We start from the raw sequence: 20636 nt of genomic DNA, 5'->3' as shown, positions 1-20636 counted from the left end.
ACTAACTCTATAGAACTACCATGCGAGTTTCGAAGCTTGCGCCTAGGAGATGGCGCATGCCCTAACTTAGCTACGTGGCCACTGTCCAACATACTTCGCTCGAATTATAGCACGGCTAAAGGCGAGCATAATATTGTTTTTTGCTCTTGATGGCGGACATGATAAAGACGACAGTCCATGCAATTTTGGGGGGAAGCTCGGATTTAATTGAGTTTACGGAAGCTTCTCTCCATTTCGAGTGAAGTCTACAGCCTCATTATGACAATATCTGCTAGCCTAGTTTTTTTTCTGTTTTTTTTTTTACGTTGGCTTTACGACGCTACGGTGAATGCTGAAAACCTACTTTGGTTCCGACTACCCTCTCCACTTATCGTCAGGCTGCAGCTGAGGACTTTTCCCAGCATGCCAAATGAATTCATTAAATTGACGTCATGACGGTAGACGTCTTAGCACACGAACTGCTTTAAACGCTTTGGTTCAGATTCAGAGAGCCGTTCTACGCTAATTTAGCAAAATTGTAGGTTCTCAATGGTCCAAAAAACCTTCAATGCCCGACAACATGCCACGCTATAGCGAAAGCGGCGGCCGTGTGTCAAAATATTGTCTCCCATAAGCGAATGACGTTGCAAGTTGGCGCTTTTGTTAGCGTTGCTCGGAGGAGTTAATCCGTGCTTTCGCGTGGCACTTGCCGCATCAAACATTGGAGTACCACCTCCACGCATAAGGGCACCCTCTCAACTGGCAAGATGAGTAAGAGTGGCACGCAGCTGCACGCGTGTGTATGGCCGCCAGAATAGGTGCGCGTTTCAGATACGTGCGTGCATGTCTGTAGGAAAGATAGCTGCGAGGACGGCGCGCTGCGTATACAGCCAGGCGTAACAACAAAAGCACAGCAAACTGCTATACGGGAAGGAAAGGAAGAGGGGGGGGGGGGGGGGGGAGTTCAGTACTCGGCGAACGCACTGATTTTCGGCGCAGCTGTTCGAACGAATCGCGATTGTGGCCTTATCCAAAACAAAACGCATGATCCTGTCAGATGATGGCCCATCCCATGCTGCATTCGGTGTCCTGGTGGCGAGGCAGCGCATATCGACAGGGAAGGTAATGCAACGATATCGTACGCGCGATGCAAACATGCATCATACGGCACTGGTTGCGAGACTAATCTGAATTCGCTCTCGCAAAACTTGTTCAGTTGACGTTTGTACGCCGTATTTATTTTCGCATGCAGTCGCATGTGGCGCACAGGAAGTGCCGTTCTGTGTAACGTTATTTTTCCTTATCTATACATATGGAGAAACTACGTGACAGCCATCCCTTTTGCTTCCGATACCTAGCACGCCGCCGCAGAAACTATGCATGAAAGACGCATGAATGCTGGGCACCCACCAACTAATACTCTTAGAACGCCCGTGTCAGGTCCTGACTGAAAGCGTTGAACGAGCCTCAAGTGATTAGCAAGACTACTGTGGCATGACTGAATCATCGAGCGCTAACGTCCGGCCGACCCAGATGACGACGAGTTAAGGCACAGAGCCGCTTAGATAATTCACTGAGCGCGAAAAAGTGATTTTTTTTTTAACTGAGAGTTTCGGTTACGCCCGAATTGCGTAGCACTGCTAGGGGCAAAGAAGTAATGCAAAAAGCAAATATTTCATCGTTACATTAACACAACTTGCAGTAAAAATTCGCCAGCTATTCAAACGAGCGTTGTCTCACACACCCGAGGACACCCATCAACAAAGTTCATTCAATAACAGCACTCGCATTAACAACGGTGGTGCGATAAGAAGCGCCGGCTAGTGGAGAAAGCGTGCGTGTTAATGCTGAGGTGAACGTTTCACATCTTCGCGGTGACGCTGCAGAAAGAGAGAAATTACGCGAAAGGCAGGGAGGTTAACCAGAACAACGCTGAAAACGCGCGATGACTGCCTGGATAAATTGCTACGTTAGTAAAAATGAAATGGAATTGTAGCGTGGTTACAACGAAACTGTATCACATGGGACCTACTTTGCTCTTGTATGACGCCCATCGTTAGCAGCAGACACGAAATTTACCGAAGCTGAAGAAAATCAAGTGAACTGCTCAACTAAGAATAGAATAAGAATTTGGTTGTGCGCTCTCCGAACCAAACTAACGCGGCCCGGCTGTCATTGCGGACAGATACGTGCCTCTCCGCAATGCCGACCACCTAGTAGATGGGCGTCCCGCTTGCTGGCGCCCACAGGACGGCCGTTGCTGCAGCACGCACGGGAGTCGACTCGGGTCCGGGGACCCCCTCCGGGCGAACGACGGCGCGCATCATCCACTCGGTGACCACCAACAAACTGCCTGCTTCCTGGAAGCCGTAATGACCGGACGGGTACCGCGCCCGGCACTTCTTTCTGTCCGCGCCGATATAACGAAGACATCACGGACCGCTCGTAAACGACGCGGCGCAAGCCAACCCGTGGGAACCCGCCAGGGAAGCGGCCTGGAGTGGAGCGCATGCTGCGCGTAGGCCCTGGGTGCATCGACGCTTCTTTGTGTGTGAGCGCTGCGCCCATCATGGGCAGCCCTTTTTTTTACGACCGTTCATCATGAAGAGGCCCCCTCGCGCCTCCTTGCGCGCGAAGCCCGCTTTACGGCGGTGGATGACGGGGGCGGGTAAGAGAGCCCGCATCTTCCTTTCTTCGTCCACTTCACCTGCTATCGGATGCGACGCTCGCCCGGCATGCGTGCGCGCGCCCGTGCCTACGAACGAGCCCATGCGCACGCACTGGCTCTTTGGTGCCTCCGCTTTTGTGATGCTTTGCCTGTATGCCCCGACTTTTTCCTCATTTGCGCGCTGGTCCCTTTTTGGGGCACGCGGCCCTTCCGCGCTTCGCCGGTACCCCGGGGCTCTGTTGACCCTTGCACGGCTGTTCACTAAGGGCTACCCATTGCTCGATGCTCTGCCGTCTTTATCGACGGAGACACCTTGGGAGGATCCCCCATTTTTGGTGCCGTAGCGACCCGCCGCGCCCGGCGTGGTGCCGATGTGTCACGATACCGGCGCCCTAGGAGAAAGGGGCGCGCAGGTGATCATCGAGGTATAGGCAGCGTGGGAGGGCGACGCTCAACGCTTCGCTAACGAGGTTTAATGCGTGGGTGGTTCTTCCTTTAAGCACATCGCTGGTTAAATCTTGTTCTCTTTTGTTGTCGTAGGTGAACAGAGCAGCATGTACCACAACGTCATGAATCCCTCGAGTCAAACGTATTCTTGACATTCGGGCACTTTAAGCACTCTCAGATTGCTACGCTTCTGCGGTGGAAGGCCACCTGACCTGCCGTATTTTTCCGTTAGGCTCGCTTCATAGGTATGCTTAGAAAGGCAACTTTATCATTTAAAAAAGTTCGCATGTCCAGGTTCTTCTTTTACTCGTCCTCTCACCACTGGTGGAGCGGTTTTGGCCGGCCCCGGCTCCGCCGGGGTGCGTGCCATCTCGGGGCCACTACATGTTTAAACGTCACCAAAGAGATCCCCTTGCATGAATGCTTTAAAGAAAGCAAGAAGGGAAAGAGAATCACCTTTATATAGAATGTTTCGTTGAGTGTTAGTTCCACAGGGCAATATACATACGTGATAACACATTGTTTTTGTTTTTTTTTTCCAGGAGGCGGTCAAAAAAAAGAGACAGGACAAACTATATTTTTTTCGCATGCTGGGGTCGTTATAGCAGTGATTTCTAACACCTGGGGCCTTTCACAATGTTTCTTTACGTAACTGCACATATCATTGGCTGGTAGCTTTCACTAACGTTATGTGCAGTATCAGGATTTTCTGGGCATTGCTCCTATGAAAAATTCTAGCGTAAGAAATTTTTCTAAGTGCGGCTCTTGTTTGTTAACACATATAATCATTAACATTTACATATACAAAACATCCGGTGTTCCAGCTAAAGAACGTGATACCTCGTGGAAGCACTCAGTGTTTTCTAGCGGGATCTGCTATTATTAATGCCATTATTATGATTTATTAACATTGTATAACTTTTGTAACCATACTGATCCGAATTTTTTTCTTCAAGACTAAACGTGCAGCCCTATTGCACTAAGGTAGAAATATGGGCGAGTTGTAATCGATGCATGTTTGAAAAATTCAGCGCGAAAGAAAAAAGAACACACAAAGAGAAAATGACACAGAAAATGTGCAGTCTAACAACTGAAATTTATTGAACAAAGGAGAACACACAAAAAAAAAAAAACACCACGCTTGCGTGAAAAATTCTGCTGAGCGTGTGTACCTCGCAATCTAACAAACAGACGGAAGGTTCAGGTACGCAGTCATCACGGAGCCTTTCAATAATTTTGTTAAACAGCGCCCGTCCTATGTCCTTTCTCTGTGTGTTCCGTTGTTTTCAGGCTGGTTTTTTCAAGCCTTATTGGCGTGCGCGTTGTCTGTGTCGTCGCAATTGCTTAAAAGCCAGTGAAATGTAATGTGTCCTTTCCCCTTCCACGCTTTGCCTGAAGGCTGTATTTAAAAAGAAAAAAGAAAAACGCTGGCAAGATAAAGGCTCGTAAAGGAATATTTTAGGCAATGTAGCCACTCGGCAGATTATTATGAAAGCTGTAGCGGCCGCCAGTCTGAATGGTCGCTGTTCGAGCTCCCAACGAATGCATTTCAAATGGCGATGAGCGCTTATGTATACGAAGGACAAGCTTCGTGTACTCGGTCCAAGATCTCTAATATCGATATAACGTGTGGCCCCTGGGGTCCATGCTACAGGGCTGATGGCAAAAAGTGGAGTGGGGCCGTCGAGTCGCTTAATTTAGCGAGCACCTTCGAGGTTTCACTTGATTGGCAATGCGACCTGCAGAGAATAAGTTGTTGTAAAGCGAATCGCACTTGTAGCCAGTCTTCTATTTTGCTTATTTGCCTGCCCTGTATATGAGCGCTCTTGACTGACTGCTAGTCATGGTGGTTCGTGGGAGGATCGATGCATCGGCCCATTGACCAAGCTAGTGTGGAGCGGTGGGAGGAGTTGCTGGCCAGCGATAACCTTGATGATCAGATCAGTTTGATCGACAGGGCACGCAGGGCGGCAACTGCCTGTGGCGTCCTGGACTGAGGGCAGCCAGCACTGCTAGATGGTACTTGCGGACCGAGCATCACAAACCCCTTTCTGTTAATAAATGTTTTTTCCTCCTCGACTGAGAAGAAAAAGAAGTAGACTTTCGCCTTCCAGTCGTCTTATGCAAATGCATAAGGGACCCCGTGAGCTTTTCTTTTCTTTTCATCTTTTTTTTTTAGCCGTTTACGTGGAGCTCCGCACAGTGAGCTTAGGTAGTCAAAGGCACCTATTGCTCTGTGAAAATGAGATTTACATTGTCGATCGTAGTCCAAACATAAACATGGGAGCATATATAAACATGCGGTCGCATCAGCAGTGTACAAATCAAAGTGACGCCACTCCGGTCACAGCCATGACCAGCCAGTGAAGCGTCGTAGTCGTGCTCGCATACAGAAGCTGGCGTAACACAGGTTGCGCAAGCGGATTCCGCGCTGACGTCTGCGGCAACACTCGCGAGCGCAAGCAGCGCAGACGGCACCGAAGCAAGGCATTCCGTCACCTTGGCCCAGAGAGAGAGCTCAGGGGGCCGTAGTGCGCGACGCCGTCTATTGTAAGCGGGTTAGGCGCCCGCCTCCCTTCGGTAACGGATCATTGCTGCACGTGCGCGCCTCGCTTGCCGCCTCAGCTTGGTAGCAGCGCGAAGACAGTTTGGGGACAGTGTCTTGGGCGCCCCCACTGCGCGAAAGGTGCGCTGCGGCGAGGCTGCCAAGCTTTTGTGTCTCCGAATCCGCCATCCATTTGAGCGCACGGGGTTCCCCCCTCTTTTCCATCTCGTCCTGATGCTGCCGTCTTTCGAGCTGCCTAATGACGGCGCGCTGAGCGGCAGCTCGTCTTGGCGCCCTCTTGCCTGCGAGCGCGCTTTTGGGTCGTCTCCTACTGGCAGCAACTGACGCCGTCGCCGCAGCGACTATTCTTTGGGGAGCCGTGCGTCCTCACTCCTAGGCCACTTGTGTTGTCTCGATGAAGCGTCAGTTCAGGAAGAAGAAGAATAGGAAAGAGAAAGGAGAGGGGAAAAAATATATATCAGTAAGGGGGTGAGCCCTGAGGGTGTCGTCGTCTTCTCTTTCTTAGCATACACGCAGACCTTTCGCGCTGCAGGAGCTCTCTCGCGGGCGCTTCTTTTCTCCTCCTTGTCTTCCACTAGGGTGCTGTGCTCCCTTGGCGAACGATGGTCCTCCCGTTTCGCTGCGACCGGAGACAATGGCACACAAGAGGCGCATACTTGTCGCCGAGGGCCCGGGCAGCGTCTCTTCCCTTATCTTGCGCACTCGGGATGCACGCTTTTGAGCAGCGTCAACCTTTGAAGTTGTAGCCAGTCTCTTTTCTTGACATATATGAACGCAGTGCTTCTGCGCTGGGTGCAGCGGTAAATTTTGACGAAAGTGCTCACTTTGCTTTGTCGTGCGTGCGCTCTCTCTTTCTCTCTTATGCGACTAGGAGACACCATTGCGAGGTTGAGGAATTTGTGGGCCACAAATGGACACAGTACACTGGCAGTATTTGACTGGTTAACGAGAAAAAAAAAAGATATACGGCCGATCTCTGGTGCACTTATGAACCCCCATTGAGCGTGTTAGCCAGGTGAACGAGGAGGCCTCGCTTTCATTTCCGTGGCGTCACTAGTAGGTGCGTTGAATGAGTGGTGTGTGGAAGATTATAAATACTGCGCGCAGGCCAGGCCTTGCTTTTAGCACTTGCTGAAGTGATGGATGTGGACAGTGACGATGCTAGTCTTTTCCGTGGGAAGATGGAACAGACAAGTGCTACGGGAATGTTGTGTTTGCCTCGTTGTACGCGACTAAATAAAGAACATTGGCAGCAGGACAGGTCTCACGAGAAAATTATAGTAATCTTTGCGATCCTTATCTGCAAAGTTGCTGAATTAAATTAAAGAAGTGATGAAGAAAGGAGATACACGTGGTTCAAAAAAAAAAACTATATATATATGTGTGTGTGTGCGCGCGCGTGTGTGTGTGTGTGTGTGTGTGTGTGTGTGTGTGTGTGTGTGTGTGTGTGTGTGTGTGTGTGTGTGTGTGTGTGTGCTTTTATGTTTTTCCAAACCTTAGGACGCAGCTTACAAAGTTGTGCTAAGATGTACGCACCTTCCACGCGCATTACCTGAACGTCGCAGTATTCAAGTGCGCATTAAATGAAGCTACCGCCGAGTAAATGGTTTCTTGTTTATGTCCGTGCTTCGAACAGCTGTGTTGGCAGAAGGAGATGGCACGCGTGTATCGAGCATCAGCCACCGGGCAGTGTCGCCTTGTTGCCAAGCGCGCTATCTGACTAACAACCGCTGAATGAGACAAGAACGACACAAGAAGGAAAACAACAAAGCGAGATACAAGGCGGGCAGGCGGCTTAATTGGCCTCGGATACACCACGATAGACAGGATACGCGCGGCGAAAAAGTGCGAAAGCCAAGCTCCCGGACTTCCGTCTCCGCTGTTCGAAATTGAGCCGGAGGCGAGTTCCTACATGACTGAGATAGCGGCTTCCGGTTTAGGAGGCGGCGTCGTCGTCTAGCACGCGTGCCGCTGGAATGGTGCAGGGTGCGCGTTCATCGCGCGACGCCTGTGGGCCCCGCTGCACTTGGCAGGCGTGTGGTCCACCGGACGACGCCGGGGTCATTAGGCACGCGGCACGAGCAATGTCTCAGGACGCCGGAATCAAGTTCGACCACCTTCCTTTCGGTTCCTTATCACACGCCGGCGGATCAGGCGACGCGCAAACTTTCTGTTTCATGTTTTTTTTCTTCTCGATCTCTCTGTCTCTGAACAACACTTCTTGGACGTTAAATTATGCCTGGTACTGTTAAGTCGGTTATGCCTTCGGTATTAGTTCTAAAGCACAAGTTCTTGCTTTCACATCGCTTGTTGTTTGTTTGGACGGAACACTGACTTGCGGTTGTCGTAATAATTGAACTTCTTCTTCGGCAAGTTTTTGCCATATAGAAGAAAATAATTTGAACACATTAAAGAGACACACGCAAGGGAGAGCCACTCAGACACACAGCGGCACTTGCCAACTGAGTTATTGAAATATAAGATGGGGCACGTGCAATCCTTCAATGTCATGTCACATCTCTTGCGTTGCACGTGCAACACAAGAGATGTGACATGACATTGAAGGATTATCTCTACCATTACATCTGTGCTTCGGTATCCCAGTCACGTTGCACGATACTGAAGTGAACTTGTTTGGAGCACAGATGTAACTACACAGATAAACATTCCGCGTCACGTCATATCTCTTGTGCTGCGCGTGCGCTAGAATTAAGATATGCCCCACCTTGGATTTAACTAAAGCAGTTGGTAGTTGGCGCTCTGTGTGTATGTGTGTTTATCCCTTGCGTGTGCCTTTTTAATGTCCTAAAGTTAAGTTTCCTGTAAGCAGACTTACAGTGCTGAGCCCAGGAACATACAGCTGCACGCGTGGCCAAACAGATGAGACGATGAGAGATCTTGTATGAATGATCATGCATAACTGAATTCAGCTTCAAATGAAATAATTTGTAGAGAGCATTTTATGTTACAAAATAAGAAAAGAAAGAAAGTTTTCACCTGATGAAAAACACTGCCTTGCCTGGATCCACTATTCTGTGCGTTGCGGGACAAAGTATATCGTTAAACGCTCTACTAAGGTTGCGCTAAGGTCTGTACGCATAGAAATAAATGGACTAGAGGTTACGGGTGTGTTCGCTCTTACGCAGTAATAAAGGACGACTGCCAAACATACTTCTTTTAGCGAACATTGTGTGATGTATAAAGCTGCTTGTAGGAATGAAGAAAGAGGGCAATTGCGTCGGACACATACGTACCAATGCCCCTTTTGTTGCTGCAACTTGGTCAAGAGAGAGAAAAAAGAAGGGACATTAAATATTTGTGCTACTGAGGGCTCCTTTCAGTATCTCGTTCTGGACAAACATGTGGTTGAGGAAAAGAATTATGGAAAATCTCAAGTTGGTTATAGTATGTAGAGGGAGACCAGAGCCTGTAGAGCACCCTCGAAAGCTGCAACCTATATTTAGGACACCCGGGACTATACCCTCCTTAAACTCTATCTGTGGTCGTGTACGCATTGCAAGAGCTTCCAACGTGGTTTAAGAGGGCGCACTACAATAACCTTGTTACGTGGCTGCTCCGTGCACGCAGGCTGTTCGCCGTGAAGCGTTGCGCGCGCTGCCAACAAGGCATCTTCGCCTCGGAGCTGGTCATGCGCGCCCGAGACCTGGTGTACCACCTGCACTGCTTCACGTGCGCCTGGTGCAACGCGGCGCTGGCCCAGGGCGACCACTTCGGGCTGCGCGATAACCTCGTCTACTGCCGCACCCACTTCGAGCTGCTGGCCGAAGGGTGCCAGCCGGGGCTTCCGCCGCCTCCACCCCCGCCACTGCTGCAGGACGACGACGCAGGCGGCAACGGAGGCACCGTCGGAGCCTGCAGTCCGCCGCTGGCGCAAGGAGCCGCGTACGCGCCTCCGCAGGGACCGTACGGAGTGCGCAAGGGCCGGCCGCGCAAGCGCAAGCCCGGAGAGCTGCCCGAGGGCCCACCGCACCTAGGTACGCCGTCTCTCGCTTCACTTTCGAAAACTCTGTAGCACTTCGTGTTTAGCCGCAGCACGAGATAGGGTCACACGGACTCGTGCGCTTCTTGCCGACCACACAGCCTTCGTATCTTCCCTTTAACATTTATATAGCTCTCGAATTGCAGACTGTTCGGCAGTTGGTTTGGTGCGGTTACTGGGGGACTGTAAAACAAAGAAGGCGATTTTATTCATCAGCCTTCCTTTTGTGCGTCGCAAATGCGCCATGGTAGACATCCGCCTACTTGACCACGATAACAAAAGGCCGTTCTTTTCTGCAAGTTGGCAGAAAAGAACGGGTGTCGTAGGATATATCCTTAACAACTGCAGATTTCAGAAGTAATTACCCAATAACACGCGCACTTAACGATCAATAGCTAGTGATATTGAGTGCTTTATAATGACGTAAGCGTTCTTTCTTTAGTGACAAATTTAAATCGAATGCAAGCACATGGGGTCCCTTTTCTCTATGTTGACAACACCATTGCTGCGTTGTACTATAAGTGCAGATTGGTATATGAACTTGTTCGAGTCGTTTAATTGCTGCTCCACTACATACGTGAACGCACACTAACTTTCGCAACAAGTTTCGGTAAGAGCGTAAGCACCTTGTCAAGGTGTGGTTACCAATATATTACCACGCCGCTAGCGAATGCGCTAAGTACCACGACCGTATGCCGTTGCGTATGACAATGCGTTTTTTCGACTCCGCGTTAAGTGTCGTGGAGAGCTTGGCTTTATATTGAATTTTCCCTCCTGCTGCAGTTATATCCAGGAGAACCACGCGCTATCATTTACTGTGAACTGCACTAATAATTAAGCTGCTCAGTCGAGCGATTTATAGTAGTTGTTGCCCATTGTTGCTATCGCATACACTGACGTGAAGGAGTGTAAAGATGCTAGGAACGCGTTTGAACTTCATTTCAAACGTTTTTCCCGCATTACGTTCCCACACTCAGGGGCATGGTTTGGTAGCGCATGCTTTGGCTACTTTCTCTGCTCCGATCCATGCAGCTGGGACATGAGCGAAAAGGCCTTATAGCAGTCAGCGCAGCCGCTCTGGCAAGTTATGTGCAGCACATACGCAGATTACCAGGACCACTTGATACCGTGCACTCTGGACATATGTCAAGTTGCAGGCGTCTTTTCTGTAACTATCACATACAAGAATATATGACACAGCATTAAGTATTTAGTTGTTTATTCAATGCGTTTTTGTTTTCTTTTTTGTAACACGAATGTGTTTTATGCCGTGGTCCACCAAGGCTTCACTGATGCATTACCGTCATGGATATGACGTTGCGAAATGTACACTAACAGATGACAAAGAAAAAAACTACAAGTTTCGTCGCCGGGAATCGAACCCACGACCCCTCGCTCCGCAGCGCGCGGCGCTAAACGACTCGGCCACAGAGCACTAACGGCGAGCTATTTTTATACACCATTTACCGTTGGCGGTACTCTGAGCTCGGTGGCACGTCAGCGTGTTCTCATTATCTTTAGCGAGATGGCGCAAAGGGCGCGCTTTAAAGGTCGTCCCTCGATGCGTGCGCGCCTCTTACCTATACCATCTGTACTTTGCATACAGGGCGTGGTCGCCTGTGTGCGCGCGCTTATCTCATGATGGAGGCGGTTTGTACGTCTTGTGCTTTCACCGCAAAGCTTGCGTTCACGTTACAGAGCGCACGAAGGTTGTCACTTCGCTCGCTGCAGCGGCCACATTTGCGAAAGGAGCGCGCTGCTCAAAGATAAAGAAGTAACAACTGTGACAGTTGTTAGTTCGTGCCCGACCCTGTGTATACTTATGCGTTCGTTTCGTGCGTGCTTCTTTGTGTTTGAGCAGCGCGCTTTAAGTGTCGAGCTGTGACAGTTGTCATTTCGAGCTCGCCCTGTGTGTGTTCTTTTGGTGCGTCCTTTGTGCTTGAGCAGCAGGCTGCAATATTGAGCTGCTTGTCGTTCTTCGCGTGACATTCCAATTTTTAGCTATCGCATGCATTGCTTCGCCCTTGTGGTGAAACTGGCTTTTTTATGTGCTTGATGATGCCATCCTTGCGCGGGCTTCACGATATGCTGTGTCCGGGCATATGTTAACAACTTCAGCTACCACAACGGCTAAATCACGATCATGCGCGTTAATCATGGGGATGGAGATGTACCACTATAGGCCTCAATATAGATGATGTACCACTATAGCATCCTATAGGAGATGTACCACTATAGCATCCACGTCAAACGGTGCTATAGCTGCCAAACAACAATAGACATTGTACAAGCTCTCATATATCAATGCACAATAAACGCTCAACTACCACTGTGAAGACATGTTTCACTTTCGTGTTATACCGATTCTTATGACGGAAGGATCAGCCATGTTTTTTCCTTTTTTTTTCTGTCTTCCAGGTGGCATGTATATTCCCATTATAAATACTTATTGTGCATTGCTTGCTTTGCTTTCTTGTTGCTTCGCTCCAGAACATATAAACTTTTTATGACATTTAAATTAAGGCAGAAATTTAGTCATTCCATAACGGTGACTGCAAATGTTATTAACATAATCGCAACTATTATAATAAAGAATATTTTAAGTGAACAACAAACGACGTCATATATCAGAAAATCACCGGCCGCGGTGGTCTTGCGGTTAAGGTGTTTCAGTGCTGACCCGAAGGTCGCGGGATCGATTACCAGGTCGCGGCGGCCGCATTTCGATGGCGGCAAATGCTATACAGGCATGTGTGCTTAGATTCGGGCGCACTTTAAGGAACCCCAGTTGGTCGAAGTTTCTGGCGCCCTTTACTACGGCTCCTCTCATCATTATATCGTGGTTTTGTGACGTTAAACACCTGGAATTATTATTATGTAGAGGTAAATCGGGAGCAGAGTTTGCTAAAGAGAGCATATAAAATTCCTACGCAGTCCTATAGACACGCATCAAGTTCTTTGCACTTTCCCACGTGTGTCCCTGCAGGGCTCCAGGACCTTGCCGGCCTGGACAGCAACGGCTCACCCATGCTGCAGCAGCAACAGCAGCAGCAGCAACGTACCAAACGAATGCGCACTTCGTTCAAGCATCACCAGCTGAGGACCATGAAGTCGTACTTCGCCATCAATCAGAATCCCGATGCCAAGGACCTCAAGCAGCTTGCCCAGAAAACGGGGCTCTCCAAGAGAGTTCTCCAGGCACGTTGTATTATTTTTCACGTCCGCTCTGGAAACAAAGGTGCGACGATACGCGCACTGCTCCGTTATCCCATAAAGTGAGAGTAAATGTGTGAGAATGAGCAAATTTGTGAGATGGGGCAGTATAGTGCGGCGCAGTATACTGCGCCATACTACTACCCCCTCCCACAGATGTGCTGATCTATAGATCTTGTCTGTTCACGAATAAGTGTAGGCCACAGTCGGTTTGATGATGACGATTGAAAGCGGTGGAGCAGGAAAGAAAAAAATGGGGAGAGGTGCAAGAAAGTTAGCCAGTGTAATATTTCTCTCTGTGTGCACCAATAAAGTTTATGTATGTACATATAACCTTTACTGGCGCTTGGGGAAAGGCTTGGTTGCGACGCGGCGGTCAGTCCAGGACCCCGTGAGCCACAGTTGCCCAGTGTGCTCTCCTCTATAGTCTATAGATCAAGCTGGTCACGGGAGAGTACGCTCAATGGCGAGGCTACCTACTGTTGTGCGTTCGCATGGGATTTGCCTGGTGTTGAGCTCGTTAGCTTGCATACCCATCTGTAAAGAGCGAAGATAATGAACAATGACGAAAATAGAAGGAAAATAAACAAAATAATTCAAGAGTTGATGAGCGTCGAGTATACGAGCAAAGCAGTGCAGTGTGAACTCAATAAAAAAGTGAACTTTACACAGTTGTGTTTTCTTAAAAGAGCTGAGTGAGCGGCGCCTAGGTTCCAGCTATTTTGTTCGCGCATGAGCCTTCCAATATAAAAAATTATTCGGTGGACACTCCTTTACTCCTCCTCCTCATCTCCCTCTCTCTCTGCACTCGCGCGGTCGTGCACGTCGCCATGTCGGACTAACGCGGTTTGTCTCGTTTGATCACGCACCGCAGGTGTGGTTCCAGAACGCCCGGGCAAAGTGGCGGCGAAACAATCTACGTCAGCAGGAGCAGCCCACAACTTCCCTTCCGGCGAGCAGTCCAGGAGGCACGAGCTCATTTTCGGAACCAAGTCCCGGAGCACCCCTGGACTACAGCAACGCTCAAACGACCCTTGTGGTGACAGCGTCGCAGGAGTCGCTCGGATCGTTCCAGGAGCTCTTTTGATGGCACCGGGGCTAAACTATTTATTGACTGCATCCTCTCCTCATCACGACATCATCACCTCGACCCACGCGCCAACAGCAGTGAAGAAACGCGCCCCTCCCCCAGCACCTCTGCAAAGTACTGTTCCAAAGGTCACACCGACGGACCTTGCGGCGTTCGATGCCACACCTGGCAACCTCCTGTGGGACGCTCCCTTTTACGTGCGTGTGCTCTCGGCCAAAATGCATTTACTGCAGTCTACGTCATGGGAACTCATTCCTCGGACTGTGGCGGTTCTTCTCAAAAGACCGCAAATTATATATGCGCAGAAAACTGCGTGTGACTGAAGCATTGAAGGTGGAAAAAAAAAAAAACAGGAGATAGAGATATTTAGAAATTCCATCACGCGTAGTGTCTGCGCTTCGGGAAAGTCAGCAGGCTTTCCTTTGCCGAGATTTCATTGTGCAGTGTACAAGTGTACCTCTGTTTTCTTTTTTTATTATTGCTTCACTGTAAAAAGAAAGTTGTACATATTTATGGCTACATCCCACCACCTATTTCTCTGAAAGGGTCAATTTATTAAAAAAGAAACGCCCATATTCAAATTTGTGCAAGGTCTCCTGCTATCAACTTCAGTGTGTGGTGTTATATCTGCATCGCTAGAAGAGTCCTACGCAGTGCGATATAACGAGGCATTGCCCTTATGACCAGCGCTGCTCGTTGATGTTAACTTATTTTTGCGGTGCAACAACCCGAGTAAAATTTCGGCATGTAGTCCGCTTGCGCAAGTGCCGCCGATGGTTATGAGCCTATGCGCAAGTTCTAAGCAATTAGGCGAAAACAATGTTCGTGTAAATTAGCGCAGCAATGAGAGCTCTAGTAAGACTCGTGCATCCTGCCATGTTTCGCTCTACTTTGCGTTGACAAATGCGATTCTGACGTGTGCTCCCTTGCGTTGCCTGATGTGTGCATTCACTTCTAAATTGATTTGCTGTAGTGTAAATTACGGGCACTATAAACGAGCGGAGGTCGATAGATAGCTCATTTTCACAGCGGCGTAGACTGTCGTATCCGCCATGTTGTGCTTCGGCACTTCGTTTAGAACTGTCGTTCCTCAGTGCAGCTTGTGAGGTTCTGAGCGCTTTACATTCAAATACCGAGCCAAACGCAGCCAATGGTAGCAATACTTTGTCTGCTCTATCCCTCACGTTCTTTAAAAAAAGATAAAAGAAAGAATACCAACTCCTAGAAACCACAGTATGTCTGAGTAAGCTTTCCAAGGACAGGGTCATGTCATGATAATGATAAGGTTTTATAGATGTCCAGGAAGCTACTACTATGGTGCCCGCAGAACGTCGTTAAAGCAATCTGCAGGTTATACCCGTACATGCATTACCTTGTCCTTAGCCCAGCCGTATACAAATGGACTGCCGTCGTACTAAGTCCGTGCACAGCAAGTTACAGTGCCCCATGCAGGCAGGATCCTCGGAAAAACGCCGTGAAGACAGCTCCAGCTAATATTCAGTAGTACCACATGTCCATAGCTTTCTACTGTAGAATTCACAGCAATATATTGGGATGACAGCTCTTTTTTTCACCTCTATTCTAAGCTATCTGGCACGTCGAATACACAGAATTGCAGTAAAGGGCTGTTACGTTGTACCCTTGGCTCAGCAAGAATGAAAGCCAAATAGAAATTACAACAGTGCTTTGTTTTAACGTAAGAGGACCTGCTGCTGGCCAAACCGATATCTATTTTTTTATCAAAGCTGCTCTTCTCATTATTATTATTCGACTGCGACCCGTCAAGCATACATAACTATGAAACATTATGTTTCCTAGATGCGACTGTGACATTCAGACGTCTAGACCAAAGAGGCGGGCGGTACTTTTTTTTTTCCATTTTTGCACGTCTTCTCTTCATTGTAAATAGCCCCACCGCCCTTCAGAGTCATCGTGTTTTGTTTGGTGAATCACGCATCTACAGTTCGCGTGTGATGTCATCCTTGTATCGAGTGTTTCTCAACGAATGCTTTGAGATGGTTGTTCAGATGAAAGACGCTATTGGCAAAATATAGTTGAGATAGCGAATTTTTTTTTTTACTACAAGCAACCATGTTTGCAACCTTGTTTGGCGACAGCAACCTTGTTTGGCGACATTTAGTAACAACCCCAAACCGTTCTAACAGGATGAAACTCTGCTTGAGCGACGACGTGAGACGACGAACCAGCTTTATGCTAGTTTCGCACGCGTGCGAGTGCCGCCATGAGCACAAGAACAGTTGTCTCGTTCTGATCTAGCTCCTTGCAGTGTCTGCGCATCACCGTGAAAAGCAGAGACGGCCACACAACCACATGCTTAAGAGAAAAGATCGGCCACGCTCAGTTTTTGTTATTATTCAAACGTCATAACGGCAACTGCGAGTCACAAAATTACATTAATTTAATCCGCTTTTATTTTCCCGGCTCCAGGGCCAAAAACACTTACCGCTACTTCCAAAGAAAAAAAAGAATGCTTACCGTCACGCGTCGAGCGACCAAAAACATCGCGCAGAAGTATTGCCATACTGAAGCAATTTCGCACGTCCACTGATAAATTGGTATTTTTGCCACCTGATTGACCCGTTTGGTAAAACGTCCGTTTCATTGACGTGTATGTATGTTGTGATTACGTACTGCTCGCCAGCAAAACTGTTAAACGCAAGCTATTACGCACATGCTACTGCGCTACCGTACTTGATGGTACGTTTTCCTCAAGCCCAATCGAGACAGATCATATTAGCTCCAAACCGCTGGCACTCCTCCAACGCATGACTTCAGCCGAAGGAAATTGTACTGTGTAGGACTGCCTAATAAGCGCGTTAACCGGAGTACTGAGAGGGCTTACGAAATTACCTTGATTTTCGTCTTTCACTTGCGGTGGACAAAGCTGCTGACGAGCGCTTACGTCCACACGAATTATACCTCACTGGCCGCTCGTTATCTCTCTTCTGCCCTCTGTGTTTTCTGAACCCATCTGTGTCCAACGTCGTATGTGGTGTGACCGTTCATGCTCGCATGCCTGTCTGCGAGTATACGTGATAAGGAACTCCACAGAGTCATGTCAAAGCAAGGAAGCGGCTCTGCATGTACAGTGTGCATGTTCCTGAATGTGTGTTCGCGATCTCTACCTGTAACTGTTGCAAAGGTTGATTTCCAGTGACACATTCGCTACCATTTTCAGTGTACATATCGTCATCATTCAACCGTCGCCTGTCACCAATACTGTCGAAGTGACGGAAAAATAAACCACCAGGCTGGCTCGACTCAAAGCGGTACCTTGGTCTTGTGTTGAGTCTCCTGCCAAGGGGTTTTCTGTCCTTGCGCGCACCTTCCTGGCCTTTTAAGTGCGGAGCACTTTAGAGGCCTGGGCTGTCGTATGCTGTCGTATGCTGTCATCGCTTGGCGTAACGCAGGCAAAACCACGTATAGCATAGCCATCTGTAGCAAATAGAGCGCGCGCTCGCGCCGAGGAGGTCTTCTTCCTCTTGTTCTTCCAGCGCCTTGATCATGATATTAAGTGCCGAGCACATTAGGGGCCCGGGCTGTCGTATGCTGTCGTTCCTGTCGTAGCTTGGCGTAACGCAGGCAAAACCACGTATAAAAATAGAAAAAAAGAGGAAGCAAGCGGGAAATAGAAATAGAGATAAAGAAAGAAAGGCAATAAAATAGGAAGAAAAATTGAAATAAATAAAAATAAAGACAGAAAAAACGCAGAAAAAAAACTGGAAAAGAAAGAAAGAAAGAAAGAAAGAAAGAAAGAAAGAAAGAAAGAAAGAAAGAAAGAAAGAAAGAAAGAAAGAAAGAAAGAAAGAAAGAAAGAAAGAGAAATCCCAAGAGAAACAAAGAAGGCTGCCCAGCTCCGCACTAGTGGCTTGTAACCACTAGTGCGAAGCTGCCTTATTTTTTTTTCTTTCTCTTTTATTCCCCTGTTTGTTTAGTCCATATATAAGCGTAATCGTCTGCGTGGAGAGAACACAACCGCACATGGAAGCGTTCAGAGGACATGCGCTTGTGTCTTTTTCCCGCATACCAAGGGCATACCAGCACTCGATCTGGTCTTGTGTGTTGGTTCGTGGCTGGTGCCTTTTCTTCCTTTTTCTTTTTTCTGCGGTGTACTTTTAAAACTGCTGATTTTCTGCATATTAGATAGGCGCGCGTAATAGCGATTGCGACAACGTCGTGGGAAAACGCCGCCATTTGTGAATGGGTAAATTTAAATATCAACTTCGTAATACTTTTTATTTACATATACAAGGCTGCTGTTCGTGATGAAACTGTCATTCACAAAACGCAAATTGAGAGTACTTGCGGTCACTACTCGAGCCGCGGCATTTACACATTGCTAATGTTTCAGCCCATGCATATAATGTACAAGCTTACGCTTCTTATCAGCCAAGAAATGCGGGCATTATGGAAAGAGTAATCAGCTGTGCTTTGAGAAACAGCTTTAACAAGCGTTATCGCATTTAAATGGACCGTAACACGACTGGTATGTGTATGCTGCCCCGTTACATTATTTATGCGCTCATCCAAATCGAAAAACGGACACGTTGGCCTATGGATCATGGTACTGGTTATGGGTATGATGGCAATTCTGAAAACTCAGCCAGGCTCCCACAAAAGAGCCATACGTACGCTGCTAGTGTACCAGACATAACATGCCGCGGCGTAATTTTACGGGCAATCGACGTCTTGCGACCGCTCATCAAGAAGTCGCCGATCATTTACAGGCGTCGCAACTCTGCGAACGCCATTTTCACGGCTGACCAAAGTTTCCGCGATTGGCGAAAGTTGATTATACTGAGCTGAATGGCGATTTTCACACTGAGGCATTGTCTAAGAAATGACGGCATCATGACAAAAGAAAATATTACTATCTGCGACCATTGCTTCAGGATTTGGTAGCGCGTAATTGAAGTTGGCTCTATCGCACGCATAAATGTTTATTTCAATGCGTCATTTCTTCGGAGCTGCTAACTTCACGAGAACAAAGAATGTAGTCATGTCCTTGTTTCGGCAGCGTTTTACTGATTATATAACAAGCCAGTGCCTATGCTGCCGACCTTTCTTCGGGGCAGGAAAACTTTGACAATCTGTTGTATCGTCTGAAAGAGCTAAGGAATTCATGCAAGGCTTTAGCGTGTATGCCAAAGAAAGATTGCTTTCAATTTTTCTTTATTTTTACCACAGAGTAAAGAGAGCTACGAACTCAGGGTGATCGGAAAACTGAGAGCTCCAACTATTGCTTAAAGCGCAAAAACTTTGAGAAACTAAATCACTTTCGCCGGCAACAAAAATGTCAAAGTAAATAGAAGCATGCGCGTACGTACGAGAAAAAAAGAAATGCAGCGCAGGCACTCGCTTTCCGTCCGTATAGCGCTGTCGAATAGAGAAATGTAAAAGTAAACACAAATGCGTACTCTTTGCACCACTTTCTAACCACGCGATCTGCACGCGCCTCCCAAGGTCGGACACTTATCCATCTACACTTCTTACGATTTAGAATGAGCTTCGACGGCAGGAATTCGGAGACGCATACGTTCTCGTGAGAGCGCGTCGTTGATGCGCAGGACAAGGAAGAAAAAAAGTAATAAAGCTAACTGCAGTCATCGCAGGAAATTGACAATGAAGCCGTGTTCTTCGCTTCCTTGCCGGCTTCTCGTTCATAGATAGCTTCACAAGTGGCACCTCTTCCGGAAGGACAGCTCAAGGCGTGTGTCGTTCCCGCCGCGGTTTCCGGCGCTTGTTGCGAGCTCCCTCGGAAATCCTCCCACGCGAAGCAATGAACGTGAAAAGCTTGGGAGCCGCAGACAGCGTCTGCCTCGCATCCTCCTCCTCTGCTGTCACTGAATGCCGCGCACGGCCGCGCCTCTACTTGTCCTGTCGAAGTGAACAACGACGCTGCTCAGCACCAAAAAGTCTATATCGACCCGATATTTACGCAAAAGGGTATACGAAGTGAGTAAAATTGAAGACCACGCACATTTAACTGCTTACGTTTGGGGCTGTACTGATTACTGCCGTACGTTGTTAATACGGTCACTAAAACTAGTGAACTACAAGTAACCAGAACCCGCCGCGGTGGTCTTGTGGCGATGGTGTTCGACTGCTGACCCCAAAGGTAGCGGGATTGAATCCCGGCTGCGGCGGCCGCATTTCGATGGAGGCGAAACGCTAGAGGCCCGTGTACTTAGATTTAGATGCACTTTAAAGAACCCCAGGTCGTCGAAATTTCCAGAGCCTTCCACTACGGCGTCCCTAATAATCATACCATGGTTTTGGGACGAAAAATCCATACAATTATTGTTAGTATAAGTACCCAAGAATAAGTTTACACGTATTTGGTTTGCGTGTACCGGTGGCATTTTCATATCAAGTCGGATTTGTCACATGAGCCTAAGCTAAAATAAACGAAAGTGAAACGGTACGATTGGTTGGCTTGTGGGTCCAGCGACTCTGGCTATGAAATACGCGGTAGTGGAAACGGCATTGCCTTGGTGCACTAATCGCCAAGATTTTAATTAGTAGACAGGCGGTCTGGATCAATGGGATAATTGGAGCCCTTCTTGCGAAGAGCCCATCGCCGCTTGGTGTTTTTCAAAAAGCGGCCTCCGGCAATTCTAGCGGGGTGACGAAATCTCACCAAGTTCGCCGA

General features: G+C 48.3%; 1 protein-coding gene across 1 annotated transcript in view; it reads left to right on the top strand.

Annotated features, from left to right (window-relative positions):
- Positions 1–17228, top strand: part of LOC119398525 (LIM/homeobox protein Lhx9) — a 60533-nt gene extending 43305 nt beyond the window's left edge. The window contains exons 3-5 of the mRNA XM_037665369.2: positions 9249–9655; positions 12647–12858; positions 13748–17228. Of these exons, the coding sequence (XP_037521297.1) occupies positions 9249–9655; positions 12647–12858; positions 13748–13960 (832 nt within the window). The 3' untranslated portion in view covers positions 13961–17228. The remainder of the gene's footprint in view (positions 1–9248; positions 9656–12646; positions 12859–13747) is intronic.
- Positions 17229–20636: the final 3408 nt, after the last annotated feature.

Source organism: Rhipicephalus sanguineus, chromosome 1 (genome assembly GCF_013339695.2).
Source record: "Rhipicephalus sanguineus isolate Rsan-2018 chromosome 1, BIME_Rsan_1.4, whole genome shotgun sequence".
In the NCBI taxonomy this organism is placed as follows: Eukaryota; Metazoa; Arthropoda; class Arachnida; order Ixodida; family Ixodidae; genus Rhipicephalus; species Rhipicephalus sanguineus.
The sequence above is the reverse complement of the archived record's forward strand: the minus strand, read 5'-3'. Positions and strand labels throughout refer to the sequence as shown.